At 38.6% G+C, this 16149-nt stretch overlaps 1 protein-coding gene across 3 annotated transcripts in view; it reads right to left on the bottom strand.

The window, feature by feature from the left end:
* Positions 1 to 2777: 2777 nt before the first annotated feature.
* ENTPD3 (ectonucleoside triphosphate diphosphohydrolase 3) overlaps positions 2778 to 16149 on the bottom strand; it is a 35175-nt gene continuing 21803 nt past the window's right edge. For 2 of the 3 annotated variants that reach the window (XM_087894229.1, XM_034404088.3), the window contains 7 exons: positions 13088 to 13238; positions 11693 to 11852; positions 8549 to 8779; positions 7709 to 7981; positions 7389 to 7499; positions 6199 to 6336; positions 4176 to 4455 (listed from right to left, as the gene is read on the bottom strand). In XM_087894229.1, the coding sequence (XP_087750355.1) occupies positions 4222 to 4455; positions 6199 to 6336; positions 7389 to 7499; positions 7709 to 7981; positions 8549 to 8779; positions 11693 to 11852; positions 13088 to 13194 (1254 nt within the window). In that variant the 5' untranslated portion in view covers positions 13195 to 13238 and the 3' untranslated portion in view covers positions 4176 to 4221. Of the gene's footprint in view, positions 4456 to 6198; positions 6337 to 7388; positions 7500 to 7708; positions 7982 to 8548; positions 8780 to 11692; positions 11853 to 13087; positions 13239 to 16149 lie in introns of all 3 variants that reach the window. The other variant, XM_034404087.3, reaches the window with a different exon arrangement.

Below are 16149 nucleotides of genomic sequence, written 5' to 3'. Positions count from 1 at the left end.
TAGCGCATGCGGTGTTCTGTGGCAGAAATCTGCGAAAGTACATCTCCTTGTTCTCCTCCATCTTTTAAACTCTATTCATATGGGTGTATGTATATTGATTGTGGGCCGATAATAAAGTAAAATAAATTCCTGGGCAATCCGTGGCAACCTTAAGTCTTGTGGACTGAGTTCACGGCCCGAATTTGAACTGTATGCTTCTTGTTAATGTACTTTAGGCCTTTGCAAAGTACCCTGAACATAATAATAATGATTAAAACTATTCGAGTTTAGAATATTATTTGTGCAGTCAGAGCTTTTAATTAATGTCGTGTTATATGAATAGAGCCATTGGGTTTGCCGAAAAATGGAGTTTATTACTGGCTTCTTTGGGAGTTACTGTAGGCAATACGAAGGAAAAAAAGAGCCCAAACTGTTGACTTTTAACATAATAGGCTTTTAAAACTTTTAATCTGCTTTTTAAACAGACATTTTTGGACGTCTTTCTTGGTGACAGATTACTTTTTTAACCTGCCCTGATTAGATATGAAGAAAGTTAGCACCCATCCCTCCTAGAAGAATGAAATATTTTGAAAAATATTAAGAAGGCAGATTATTGTATTTCCCTGGATGAGAAAAGGAGAAACAGGTTTTTAAAGACAAAGAGCAGCTCCCTGCCCCCAGCAGATGTTTGGTGCATATTAAGACTGGGCCAGCCTATCTATAAAACAAGACCTCAGCTCTAGGGTGATGGAATTAAGACATGACCCTCCAGGACATAATAGGATTAGCCCTCTACCCATCTAGCAGCAGAGCTCACCACATGGCACCTGGGGATATTACATCATCCAGCACATTTTAACCAGGCTTATCTCAGAAAAACTCCTAGGATTTGCATATGATCCCTACAGCAACCAATAGGATGCATTTCTTGCACAGGAACAGGAAGCTCTAGGGCAGTGATGGCGAACCTTTTAGGGACCAAGTGCCCAAATTGCAATCCAAAACCCACTTATTTATCACAAAGTGCCAACATGGCAATTTAACCTGAATAATGAGGTTTTGTGAGGAATTTCAATCACTCACAACTTGGTTTTCTTTAACAGCACAACTCAGGAATGATGGGAGTGTAGTGTAGTAGCCTCTGGAGGGCCATCACATCCTTGTTCCTTCTTTTCCCTTCCCTCCCTCCTCTGATTTCACATTCTTTCTTTTAATCCTGTATATTATGGTTCGTTATTGTTAGCATTTATTAAAGAATGCTGTGTAGTTTAGAAGCTCTCAGCAAAAATAACAGCAGCTGTTGTTTGTGGCTGAAGCTATCCCGGGCTTTTATTTACACATGCACACACACACAGAGCCCTATTTTTGTTCCACTTTCCCTGGGTTATTGGGAAAGGAATGGCATTTTTTCCCCATCCCCATCTTTAATAAACCCTAGCCCTAACCTTCCTCGCAGCCTTTTAGCTACTATTGTCCCAACTTGCTTCCCCCCTCCCCTTAAAATGAGGCTAGGGAAAAAAGCAGGAGGGGGAAATCTAAGAGGGATGGAAGAAGAGACCCATGCAGATCCCTCTCTGAATAGCCTCCCACTCAGATTTCAACTGATTTCCTCTCTGATCCTCCAACAAACAGATTCCACCCCCCTTTTTGGACTCTGGACCGCTGGGCCTTTATTTTCCCCATTTATTGGGGGAAATTGGATTTTTATTGGGTCTTCCCCCACCCCATGCCAAAAGGAAAGCCAGCTGGGCGTTTCCTCCTAGAAGACCCCCTACCCTTCCCCCTACTCCCTTACCCCTACCCCCCACTCAATCCCACTTTGAGACAAATGAGCATGTGCTGGAAATGCATGTTGGGGCGATGTGAGAGTGTGCCTTCTGACCCTCTGGCGCTCAGCCCGCAACCCTCCGCACTCCTCCAGGCCCGGCTTGCTGAGGAGGGGGGGAGGAACCCTGACGCCTCTACTGCCCCCCATGGCCCCAGCCATCGCTGCCTGGCTTCCTGAAGCCAAGCCAGGTCTCTCCACTGTCCGACTCGCCAATGGGCAAGACACTCCCCATTCCCTGCTAGACTTTTGTGATCAGCGCTTAGCCAGGGGAGGAGAGTGCTTCCCCACACTGCCCCCTTCTTTCTCTTGGTCCCATCATTGAGGGAGGAGGAAGGCCAGGCTTGAGGGATGGCCCCCACCCTGCAAGATCCGCCCCACACTGTTCTTTCCCAGTCCTCTTTGCTGGCGGCAACAGCAAATGTACCACGATGAACACGAAATGCTGTTGTGCAAAGGCAAGTGTAGGGACTCTTCGCTCCCACACTAAGGCTCTGCCCATCGCCACCACCGAGACAGGGCAACAGCTCTTTCATCCTGCTACTGCAACAGGGCCACAGGGAGCCGCAGCAGAGGGGTGAAAGAGCCGCATGAGTCGCATTGTGGCTCTGCGTCATAATGGGCTTCAGGAGGATGGGACCCTGTCTCTCCCATTGTGAAGCGCGCAAATGAGAAAGTTCACTCAATCAATTCCAACTTCGCGAGATCTTTTTCTTTTGTGAGAAGTTGGAATTGATTGAGTGAAACATGATGGAGAAACGCGATTGGAGCTGGGCTGGGGTGACTGAGAGTATAACACTCATTCCCCACTCTCACTCAGCTGCACCAGGACCATGTGCTTAGTGGTTCTGCTCTATTAAACCATCCTTCCAATCAGCCTGCATGTTTTTAGTGTCTTTCTCCCCACTTGGAACTGAACCCACATGGACATTTTTTCCAACATATAAAAGTAAAGGAATCCTTATTCTAATAATTATTATTAGAAGAATTGTTATTATTAGAATTATTATTCTAATAATTGGAACTGCCAGAGACTAGTAAGTAGGACATGTAAACAATTAAAAATGGGGAAAACAGATTGCTTCTAAAACAATGGTTGAAACACAGATATGATCATCAAAAAGGAAGTGTGCCAGTCTGGACAATATGTGCAAATTAAGGAGCCCCATTGATCAAGAGTTCCCATGCTAAGTCTAGGCCCGTGATGGCAAATCTATGACACATGTGCGAGAGGTGGCACGCAACGCCCTCTCTGATGGCATGTGAGCCATCCCCCCAGATCAGCTCCGCCATGCATGTGCGCACGCCTCCTGCTGGCCAGCTGGTCTTTGGGTCTCTGCCACGCATGCAGGGTGGGGCAGAGCATATGTGGGGGGCATGCACGAGGGTGGGGTGTTGTGGGGGGCTCTGTGCATGCATGGGATGGGGGTGCGTGTGGGCACTCACCGATGCGGGGGCAGTGGGTGTGCGGGGGGGCCACATGCACATGCGCGAGGGTGTGTGGGGGAGCTGTACATGCATGCGCAGGGAGGGTCGCATGCACAGGGGCCATAAGCACATTGCATCGCATTGTAGTCCCAACAAATCAGATGTGGGGACAGTAACTTTAAAAATAATGGGGTATATTGAAATCCAAAGCACTGTATATGAGCAACATAGAAAGGTTTGGGAGGATACCTGAGTGTTTCAGACTTGCCATCAAGCTAATGGGTTGGAGACACTGAACATCATATGTCTTGGAGTAGAGAGAATACATGTATTCTGAGTTCATTGACTTCATGCAAACATAATGCATGAATTGCCATATCAATTGGTGGGCAACAATATTTTAGGGACACTACACTCTGTATTATTTTTTAAGTCGTTTCCTAATAGTTAATCTTTCCTGCCCAATAAACCTAAATATGTAGGAATTATTTTTCCAGAAAGGTTGGAAATATTTCCCAATAACTTTGATTCTTGTCACATTCCTTTTGCATATATGAAATTAGGTTTTTGCATTTCATATTACTAATCCTATCACTAATTACTAAAGTAAGTTACCAATTCCCACTTCATGAATGTTTTAAAAGGGTATTTTTCAAATTATTCTTCATCAGAAATACAAACAAAGCTGGCTAATTTACTTCAGGTGATTTTTTGCCTCCCATCAAAGGTTATTTAGTTCTTGAGTAAATCAAGAACTAAACTATCTCCTTCTGATAGTCCTATGCCCCTTGCATATTAGGACTGCTTGATTTTTTATTTTTATATCTGCATATAAACAATTAAATCTTGAACTGCATCAAAGTTCTAGATGAGATCTAAAATAGATTGAGGTATTCATAATGCAATAGTTTCTTATAACTACTGGGGTTCCCCCCCCCCCCGCTTTTTACATAATTAGTGAAAGTTCTGGTCTCTTTTTTGAACTTATTTTATTCTATGGCAAACACATGTTCAACTTGACAAGTGTTCTTTTGCATGCGAGACCGAACATATGAATATACCAGGAAAATAAAACACAGTAATGCCACTGCTGTGAAGAAGAGTAGCAGTCCAGCAAACAAAGAAGGATTTATAGGTAACCAAATCCTATTGCTTTCTGCTGGGATCATATTGGTGAGGCTAAGCATATAGCCTAGTGACCAGGCAATGCTGCTGTTATCAACCTAAAACACAAAAAAAACCCACATTACTGCTGTTAAAATGTAAGACTTTTGTTATTACAAAAAGCAAATGCTTCTATATCAGGCATGTCCAACCCATAGCTAGTAATGTAGGCCCACAAAACTTATAATATTATGTGATTTATATGCATTAACTATATATTTTATATGCAGCCCAATACAATTCCTCTTTATTCAGTATAAATCAGGCAAGCCAAAACTATGCTCTATATCTACATAAAGACACTCCTTCATTGAATTCAACTCTGGTGACTAAATGGACATGTTGTTGTAATTTTTCTTTATAATTTTAAAACAACGCTGAAACGATATACTTATCCTCTTTTTTTTGTTGCTAAAAATAGTAATTTTTTATAATTTCTCATCAAAGTATTAATCAGGCCCCATCCTTAGTTTCCAAGCCCAGATAAGCTGATTATCTGCTGAAGCAGTTGTGGGCCATTAAAATATTTTCACCCATTTGCACAAGTGGTGCCATGACCTATCTTTGCCAACTGGATACACAGATGAGGGAAGTATTTCTGGCAGTAAGATAACTCTCTGCTGGGTTTTTTTTTAAAAAAATAGTACATATATTTGAATATAAAAATTATAAACGCCTTCAGTTCATATATTCTTTTCCCTTTCTGTAGATTAAGGAATTATATCAGAACTCAGAACTGTAGTGTCCTCCACATACAGTAAGTATATTAAACATATTCAGGAAATTATAATCAAAACTAATTTTGGATACTACGGTAGTTTTATCACCTAGAAATAGCAATGAGCAGGGGTAAAAATCTTGCAAATTACACATCCTAATGTTAATGTCCAATTATTTGAGACGATCTTTTTGTTTACAGTCTTATTTTGTGGGATTTTGTTTTATTCTTCCAAAGATTAATTGAAACTTTTGGGTCCAGTTTGTAGGACAACACATGCTTTTTAAAAATAAATAACTCCTACAATACTGACCAGGAACATTTATACAGACAGTTACATGGCAAATATTTAACTTTCCCCAAAGCTAAATCTATGACAAGAAAGGTTCTCGTGTTTTAAATTTTATTAGTTTGGTTCATTTATTATGTTAAATTATTGCTTATTTAACCAGAGTTTATTGAATTATCAAATTTATTGGGTCTACTCAACATACTAAATGAAAGCCAAGCAAATCACAATATAGCTTAGCCCAATGTGTGATTAAATCCTGTATAATGGTTATCATGTTGTAAAAAAGTAAAAGTAAAATCAGAATGATCTTAGAACTGCTGCAAAGAAAAATTAGTGTGGCATTCAATGTATTGCTTTTTCCTTAATGTATTGTCTTTTCCTTCTTCAGAGCTGAAGAAGCTTCTTGGATGAGAAGCAAAACGTCTTCAAATAAAAACAAAGTTCAATTGCCTCTTGAAAAAGCATCTTTGGGACAACCATGACCTGGATAACTGACAATCTCCATAGACATGCATAAAGCAAGATAAAAACATAGAGGACCTAAAGTGAATGCTTCTTTCTATAGTCAGGAACATCTGTCAAATAGTATGAATTAAAAGCCCTCAAATCTACCACTTGGCCATGTTTTATCAGTGGACTATAATAAGCCAATTTCTTTACTGAGGCAGCTTTAAGAACATGTATGGAGAACTGTTATAAAATGGCTCTAACTCAGAATCCCTTCCAGATCTTTTAATTCTTCAAGATGTGTGTTTTTCTCAATTAAATAATCTTAAAAGATAGTTAACTTACTTCTTTTTGAAAATGAATCTGAGGCCAGTTGTCAGCATTGAACTTATACCCATGTACAAGTAAGTGGTAGATATAGTTTGCTGAAAAGCAGTAAGATCTTGCATATGTTTCCTCAAATTTAGAGAGCATAAATGGCAACTGAAAAACAAAACTGACTATTGATAACAAAGTAAGGTTTATTTTTTAAAAAATATAATTCTTACTTTTCTGTTGTGATTATAATGGTTAAAATACTGTACCTAAGAAAATGATTTGCTGAAATCTCATGGAGAGATCTTTGGTGTAATTAATTGCAAACTCAAGTATCTCAAGAAATACGAATAAAATAGGCAAATAATATCATATGTTGGGAAGTAACTGTTTCAGTTTAATTTTCAATATGTATTTTTCCAGAGAAAAGAAAGTCTGATATACAGAGTCATTGATTTACAACCATTCATTTAGTGATCATTTGAAGTTATAACAGCACTTTAAAAAGTGACTTATGACTGTTTTTCACATAGAACTGTTGCAGAATCCCCATTATCATGTGATCAAAATTTGGATACTTGGCAACTAGTTCATATTTATGATGGCTGCAATGTCCCGAGATTATGTGATTACCTTTTGCAACCTTCTGGTAAGCAAAAGTTAATGGGAAAGTCAGATTCACTTTACAACTATGTTACTAACTAAACAACTTCAGTGATTCATTTAACTATGACAAGAAAGTCATAAAATGGGACAATATTCACTTAACAGTTGTCTCACTTAGCAACAGAAATTTGGGGCTCAATTCTGGTTGTAGGTCAAGGACTACCTATACTATCTAACATTTGGTTTTTCAAATTATGTAAATCAAAAGGCACAATCTAAGAACAAGAATCACATGTATGCCTTGTTGATTTTAATGTGAGAATCCTTCTGTCTACTCAGATGAATTTCATTATACTCAATGAGGTTTCTTTTCATACAGTATTCATACAGACTGCACTTAGTATTGCAATCTTAAACATTTGTTCAACTTTGCCTGGATCACTCCCAGCAGTATGACACTTGAGTGGTACGTACTGTCATAGGGCTCTATTATTAATATATTTTCTGGAGTAGCTTTTTCTTTAAGCATTTGGATTAAGGAAGTTGATTCTGCTTAGGAATATGGAATATCTTTTGCTAGTACTTTTTTTCCAAAGCTAGAGATTGATACAGACCTGATTCCAATCCTGTGAGCAGAAAGTCCACATGCTTGAATTGAACTCAGCCAGTGAAAATTGCCCAGTTAAATTCAGAGCATTTACTGTATAGTAAAATCCAGAAAAGGCCTATAAATAAAGTCAGATTAGTGATTGAAAAAACATTTTACTTGAAGATTTATTTTATCAGAGCGAAAAGGTATATTTGGCTTTCTCATCCACTAGCAAATATTAAATATAAAAACTACAATACAATAAAATTAGAAACAGTATCTATAATATTCATGCTCTGCCAAGTAAACAAACAATGCAGTAAGTAGCGAATAATCAAGACTTACCACGAAATTCCCTTTAATTTTTGGCTGGTAGATTCCATTGAATGAGCAGTCTTCTCTATCTTTACAAGATTTGAAATCAAATAACGTTGACACTGCCTCTCTGCAAAAGACTGGATCCCCAGTTCCTGTGACATGTACAGACTGGCTTGGACTGTAGTTCACTGGTTTTAGAAATGCTGTGCAAAGACTTCCATATAAATGTTTCATTGTCAGAATAGTTCTATAATTCTGAGGATAGCATGGATTTTTTATCCCAGATTTATTGTCTGAATCCTAATAGTTTATCAAAACACATATAAAAGACAAAGCCAAGAAGGATTCATTACAAGACATTTATAAACAAAGCATGTGCTGCTGTCTTCAGCTCCATTTTAATTTCTTCAAGAAATTTCTTTCTATTTCTCTGTCTCTGTTTCTCTCTTATGTATTTATTTTTTATTTTCAATAGCCAGAGCATTCCTGGGAATAAGGAAGCCCAGTGGTATCAGAAGTTATACTTGCTAGAACATTGGATAGCATTTTGGGAATCCAGAGCTAATGTCATGCTCAAGCCCAGAGACAACACCGCAAACCCCAATAGAGTCCAATTTTTCTTTCCTTATGCCCAATGAACAAAATCTTGCCAAATTAAAACTATAACCTTCTAAATTACTAAATATATTCTTGAAAGATTTTAAAGTGTGACTACCCTGAACTTTTTCCCCACTCTATCCAGTTCAGAACTGTGCAGTCTCTTAATCCAGTCCACAGAAAAGCCGTATTGTCAAAACTCTCCTTTACTGCTCTTCCAGTACACATTCCATCACATCTAAATCCTAATAAACATAATCCCAGTCATACCTGCAGAATTGAAGCTAGCAGTTTTTTCTCCGCTTCATCTCTCCCATAACATTGGAAGCTGTAGGTATATACACTGTATTGGTAACCAAACAGCTGCACCTGTAGTGTACTATTGAAAGTTTGTATGCTTTCCTCAGGGATGAATGATATCTGAGTGGAAGCCCCACCTAGATCCAGTGCACCTATAGTCTCAACTCCACGGGGCTGGACCCAGGCACTCCAAAGGTTTTTCTAGATATAAAAAGGACCAAGTTGAAATATCATCTGATCTGGGATTCTGCTCCTCTTTTTCTTAACATAGAAGATATTAGAAAACAATGCTCAAATCAAAATGGAAAAATCTCTAATTGTCTGTGGGATTCTTTTAGATAGAACTTACTTTAAAAACTACAATTGAGGAAGCCATTTTTCCTAGTTGCAAAGAAACAAGAAACTATCTAATTAGAGAAAAAATGTTCTAGCCTACTGAGAGATGCCATCAAGAAAGGAATGAGCAGGCTGAGTGAAAAGGCCAAAAGGCTGCCAAAACATCAGAGATATAATTCTTTTGTTGGCCAGAGTATGTATAACCAGCTTCAATGAATGATTTTTCTCAACTCAGATGCCCTTCTGATTTCTCATTACTGAGATTCCTAGAAGCTGAAATTGGATGAAGTCCATACTGGATAAGCTGAAATAAGATAAAATATTTACTCTAAAAGTTTTGTTGATGGTATAGTAATATAAATTCTTTTCACATTCTTTTGCATTTGTAAGGCATTAAATTACACTGCTGGCTTTTGCTCAATTTTTTTTATTTTGTTGCTTTTTTATTATCTTGCATTTTGCTCTTATACATACCATATTAGGTACTTCTTTTAAAAAAGTAAGATCGAAATTAAATAAAAATATAGTAATTATACTTGAAACCCTTATATTGTACTACACTATACTTAGAGTCTTTGAATTATGAACTTCCACAATTTCTTTTACTAATTTATATGATTTATATAGGTGCCCATCTCCCCAAAAGTGATTCTGAGTGGTGTACAACAAAGCTAAAAACAATAAATATGTACAACCATTGTCACTATTAATTACAATAAAAACAACTATAATAAATGAATCAAAAAAGAAATAGCAGGCAAAGTTAATAATAATTAACTAAGTTAAGAATGTTAATAATAATCAAGCCGCCTTAAATTTTTACCTGTCCCCGTAGTTCTAAGGCTTGCTGTCACAACCAGATCTTAAGGGACTTCTAAAAACTCAGTGACAAAGCCACATCACTTCACGGAGATTTCACAATGTGGATGTCACTTTAGAAAAGGTGCACCATGTAGAGGCCTGCCAAATGTAGTTCCCTAGTCAACAGCACACATAACATGTCCTTTTTGCTACATCTGGTGGAATGGGCAGGAGAGGTGGTCCCTCAGTAATAATGGACCTTGATAAATCATAACTAATTTTCAAGGAGTTGTATTCACTTACCCTTGCAAAATTTTAAAAATTCTCTTTATTGGTGTTCGATAGTTCAGCTAGGGATAAGCTTACTTAAATTGGATATATATATAATTAGAAAGACATTTGGATTTCTTAATTTTGATATGAATTATTTTTTTCTATAAAAAACTTCAGTTATAATAACAATAACTAAGTAGTATGCCAGAATTATTCAAATATATTAAACTAACAGTGAAGGTTGAAAGAGTGCTTTTAATATTTTTCTTACTCATTTAAAGAGCTGATCTGACAAATATACTAACAACATCCTTGATAATTTCATATCTTTCTACAAGCCTTGAATTTTTTGTACATTGATATTACTAGTAAGAAGGTGGAATTTATTTATTTTTATTTATAAATTTATTTGAATCATTGTGTTATTATTTACAGCATGAATAAAAATGTAGCTCTGAGTATATATAACTTTACATGGAATTTTGAAATAAAGCTGAAACACTAATACTTTAAAAAAAATAAATATACCCAATGGAGGGAGAGAGATGAATACTGTATAATATAATACTGTAATAGCTGCACTCAGCTTATGCAACTAAACAAAGTATACAATTCATTGTAAAATTTATAAATATTATTATCCTCAGTATAAAGAAAAAATCCACTGTAAAAATGTCAGTTAAGCAGATAATAAAAGGGAAAAAACAGCTAACCACAAAAATAGTATCTGCTTTACTATTTCATTTTATCTTCTCTTCCCAATTTGATCTTTTAGTATTAAACAGTGACTATGAATACTGATTGCATACTATATCAATCAACTCTGCACAGTATATTCATGATTTCTCCTTGCCTTTAGAGTAGATAAACATGGGACAATAGGGAGACCACAGACTGAGGAGCAGGTTCTGCAAATGTGATCAAAACGTGCAAAAAAATTTTTATTGGTTTCTTCTTGAATTTCTTTATAGATTAAATGATCTATGATATTTTCAAAAGGGGTTTCGTTTCTTATTACTTGGCCAGAATTTTTATGAATATGTATTTGTAAACAATAACAAATACTTTAAATGCACAAGGTGTTTATATTTGACATACAGAAAATCAATACTAAACAAAACAAGATTAAAAATTGAAACTTTGGCTGGCATGCTTTTCCTAACATTACTGCCAAATTTAAATTTACAGTAGTTTGTTTGGTGACTATTGAAAGTTACAATGGCATTGCAAAGAAGTAACTTATGACAGTTTTTCATAAATACAACCGTTGCAGCATCTCCATGGTCATGTGATCAGAATTCAGATGCTTGGCAACTGGTTCCTATTTATGACAGTTGCATTGTCCCAGGGTCGTGTGATCACCTTTTGCAACTTCTGACAAGAAAAATTAATGAGGAAGCCAGGTTCAATTAATAACTGTGTTACTAACTTAAAAACTTCAGTGATTCACTTAACTATTGTGGCAAGAAAGGTTGTAAAATTGGGCAAAACTCACTTAACAACTGTCTTGCTTAACAACAGAAATTTTGGGCTCAATTGTGGTTGTAAGTCAAGGACTATCTGTATACATTATACTATTGTATTTAGGAATCTGCCCTATTGCCTTCCATAAAATGTGGGAAGCCTATGCTAACCACAGCACATATCAATTTATATATATAAGAAACAATAGAATGTAATAAACATGCAGAATATTCCACACACCTCCAAGAAATTGCCTTTTAAATAGTTGGCTGTAATCCATCCATATACCCCTTCCTCTTGGCCAGTTATGATTTGAGCTTCCCTAAATTCAAAGGGCTGTGATGTGAAATAAGTCTGAATGCTCTGAAGGACTTCACTGGCTGCTGATTCATTTTGCAACCTAAGTAATTCAAAGAAGACAAAATGCTGAATGTCTGAAACGAGATGCTGCTTATGATCATAATTTACTAAATTGACAGAAAGTTGATGATTTTTTTTTAAAAAAATTGGAATAACAGTCTTTAAAAAGAAACCATCAAAGGCTGATTCAGAAATGCATACTGAACATATCATCTGATTATTTTAATGTTTTAATTAAATGGATAAACTCTTTAGAAAATATTGTGTTTGAAATGATAACCAGGTTGTATCTTAATAATTAATTTGTGCTGGATCATTCAAACATCATTACAATGACAGTTATGAATATACATGTGTGAACAAGCCCCAAGATACATGTAGCTACATTAAAGCTGATGTTTATCCTTATTTCCTTAGAAAGATCAATGAGACTTTCCCACAGGTGTATGTAATTATTAATACCTGCTTATTTAAATGGCATGCAAATTATATATGAGTAGACATCTATGCTACTTCTTTGTAAATTTGTTGCAAAAATGCATGTCTGGTTTCTAAATAATAGGTAGAATATATACTGTATTGAAGTGCTTATACATTAGCGAGATTGAATACAATAGATTGAATGCATCCACAAGAGAAAATGCTGTGGATCCTCATTTTACATATTTGTATCATAGTTGGATATCATAATAGATATTGACATAATTGTGTGCACCTATTTAAAAAACATTTAGTAAGCCAGAATTTCAACACTTCACTATTTTCTTTTCAAAAAAAAATGACCAAAAATATTTTATTTCAATCATGGATACTCAAAAGATTCTTATTTGTATTACATAATCCACAAAAATCTATACGTACATGATTTTAAAGAAATAAAACATATGCAAAATAACAATGAAGCAATACAAATGAGAACATCAAGGTCTCCATTAGCCGAAATTTATTTAGAAAAACTAATCCTATTGTGAAATACCCAGGAACATTCAGACCTAGGATTGATTTTTTCAAGCCATTAAAAATCTGTTTAATATCTGCAACAATTTCATTCCCAACAATCTATCTAGGAAAGATCGCAATCTCTGTTTGGTGTATAGAGTCAGCTAATTTATCTATTAATCTCATAGAGTAATGGGGGTTAGATAAGGAGAAAATGTTCTTATGAAATGTTATTATACTCTGTTGCAGTCTGTACTGAAACAATGAATAAAGAATTGCATGTAGCAGTCCTATTTAAGAGTCATATCAGAATGTGCTGTAGTTTTCCTATTATACCTCAGAAGTCTCATGCCAGCTGTGGCTCCCAAGTAGACAGGTATGCTTTTGTGCAAATGAAAAGGTATTTTCTCCTTTACTTTATTCATACAATCATTGATGGGCATAGCAATTTCTTGAGGGTTACTGCCATAGCTGGATATTCCAGGACCTAGGAAAAATAATTAAAATACTTAGTTTGTTTTGCCAAGATCAGCACAATATATCTGCTTCTCTACTTCCATTAGTGGTAATCCATTTTTGCAGCCTATATATACCATGTTTCCCAGAAAATAAGACCATGTCTTATTTTCTTTTGATGTCTGAAATAAGAGCTCAGCCTTATTTTCGGGGCGGTCTTATTTCCCCCCCCCCCCATCTTCCGGTATGAGGCAGGGGGCGGGTCAAGTAGCCCCTCTTGCCAGCTACCTGAAGGATCACAGCAGGCCATCCCACTATCCAAGAACCAGCTGATTTGCAGGTGCTCAGGCTGCGGCCTCCAGCAAGTGTAGCCACTTTTGCAGCCGATTGCGGCTGCAAAAGCAACAGGAGGCCAAGTGACGCACCCCACACACCTCCTTACCTAATGGTGATGGTCACAGCAGGCAATTCTGTCCATGGAACAGCTGCCTTGTGGGTGCTGCTCTGGCCGCTGCCTCCAGCAAGCATGGCTACTTTCACAGCCAATGGCAGCTGCAAAAGCAGCAGGAGGCCAAGCGACCTGCCCCACGTACCTGGCGCCTTGCACTGGCCTTCCGAGGCACACTGTAGCAGCAGCTATCCACAATTTTTTAACCGTTATTTCGTCCCGACCCACGTGGCCCAGTATGGTGTTAAAAGTTAACATTTCAAAAATGTTACTGTAGTTGCGGAGGTCTCCTTGTGCAACGCTCTGCTGCAGCTTCAGAGCAAACCCCTGCCTTCCCTGCACAGGATTGCAAGATTGGAAGCTCCGAAGCCATGGAGGAAGCATTTTTGGATGTGCATCTGTGCAGGGCTCCTCTTTGAAAGAATGATCTGTAGGTAGGGGGTAGTTTTCTGCACATCGTCCTTTCCTCCGCAGCTACGATAACATTTCTGAAATTTTAACTTTTAAAACTGTACTGGGCCATTGGGACATGATGAAATAACAGTAAAAAAAATGTGGATACCAGTAGCTGCTACTACAGTACCCTTTGGAAGACCAGCGCGAGGCGCAAGGGGCATGTCTCCTGCTGCAAAAGTGCCCGCACCTGAGGAGCACTTTTGGGAGAGAAGGCAAAGGGGAAGTGATCAGCTTAACCTCACCCCTTCAGCCCTCATCAGCTCTCCAAGGGTCTCTCCCAGAAGAAGCTCTGGTGGAGCTCAACCAGAGAAGTGGCCCGCAGGCTTTCAGGAGCAAAGTTGAGGCTGAGAGGAGCCAGGGTGAGGGGAAAATCCAGTCCCACCCCAGTGCTCTTCTTTCCTCAGAAATAGAGTCTTGGGAGGGGGAAATAGCAGCCCTAGGCAGGGTGGGTATGAGGGTATGTGTATAAAAAGCACAAAGCGAGGGAGCCAGCAGCTGCGGATTAAGGAGCTTTGTGAAATTTATGCCTACACGCAAAATTTGGCGAGGGAGAGGAAGAAATACTTCCCTCTCTTGGCAGTGTTTTGCTTGAAAATGTTTGAGAATCTGACCAGAGAGAAGGGGTAAGTAAAGTAAAGCCTTACTTTACGGGCGGTCGCTTCACACCTGCGCCATTGGAAGGAGCTCTGTGAGGAGACGACAATGCCGATGTGCCGGAAATCTCCCCCCCACACCCACCACCTGCAGATCATCCTTTCAAAGGAGTTTCACCATGATGAAGAGGTGGCTGGAGGCGGCGTTTACATCGGGTTGGGCTGTCTTCATGTGGGGGACAAACTGGGGAGCGAGAGATTTAGGAAGCCTTTGCTGGCGCAGGGTGGTTTCTCCAGCGAAGCATCTGATTCATCCCCAAGGGTGAGTGTTTTGTGGGCCAGCCAGAGAGGGAGTGTCTTCAATGAACGTTGCTTTGTTTGTCTCTGTGTCTCTGTGGGCGGCAGCGGCATCTTCTCACAGGGCTCCTTCCAATGTACGAAGTGACCTCCTGTAAAGGAAGGCATGGAAATCTGTACCCCTTCTCTCTAGTCAGATTCTAAAATATTTTCAGAAGAAGCAGCAAAGACCCTGGTCTTTCTTTCTCTCCCCCAAACTCCGCCAGAAATGAGTCTTTATGAGACTTGTCGTGCTGGCACAGCTTCTTGGAGCAGGACCCTGCAAGGCTTGCTGTACTATTGCATGCACAAATGGCGGCACAGCCACAAGGTTCAACATACCAGCGTAGCCGCGAGCGGCAGAACGCCAGCTGTATTGGTGAGGTGCAGCTCACAGCGGTGCTGCCATTCATGTGTGCAACACCACTACAAGCAGTGGTGAAATCTAAAATTTGTTACTACTGGTTCTGTGGGTGTGGCTTGGTGGTGGTGAGGTAATGTGACTAGGTGGGCATGGCCATTTTTTTTACTTTTAAAACCATTTTTTACATGTAAAACCATGTAAAAAAATGCTTTCACAAGGCTCTGACGATCCCAGCTGAGTTGCCTGATCATCAGAGGGTTTTTTAAAAACCCTCTGCCAATCAGGCAACTCAGCTGGGATCATCAGAGCTTGGATCGTCAGAGCCAGGGGTGAAATGCTCCCAGTTCGGACCGGGTCGGGCGAGTAGGTAGCGATGGTGGAGGGCAGTTCGGAGAACTGGTAGCAAAAATCCCTCCCCCCACTCAGCCTCCAGCTTGCTTACCTTCACACGCCTGCCTTGCTTCGCTTGCTGTAATCCCTGCAATCCATTGCATCAGCAAGCAACTTAATCTCCCTGCCTGCAATCAAGCTCATCGGTGAGCAGCTCTATCTGCCTGCCTGCCTGCCTTGCCCCTATTTCAATTGGGTAAGTTTTTTCCCCCTTTGGGAGCTTTAAAAAAAATAGTTAACTGGGATTTTTTTTAGTTGTTCTTTTTTTTAGACATAGCCATTTAAAGTTTAGGAAGTTTTAAATTTAGCTGCTTTCATATAAAAATAAAAATAAAATAAAATAATATTTGTGCAT

This window comes from Pantherophis guttatus, chromosome 4, assembly GCF_059756535.1.
Source record: "Pantherophis guttatus breed Tessera chromosome 4, ASM5975653v1, whole genome shotgun sequence".
Lineage (NCBI taxonomy): Eukaryota > Metazoa > Chordata > Lepidosauria > Squamata > Colubridae > Pantherophis > Pantherophis guttatus.
Note: the sequence above shows the minus strand (reverse complement) of the source record. Positions and strands in the feature narration are given on the sequence as shown.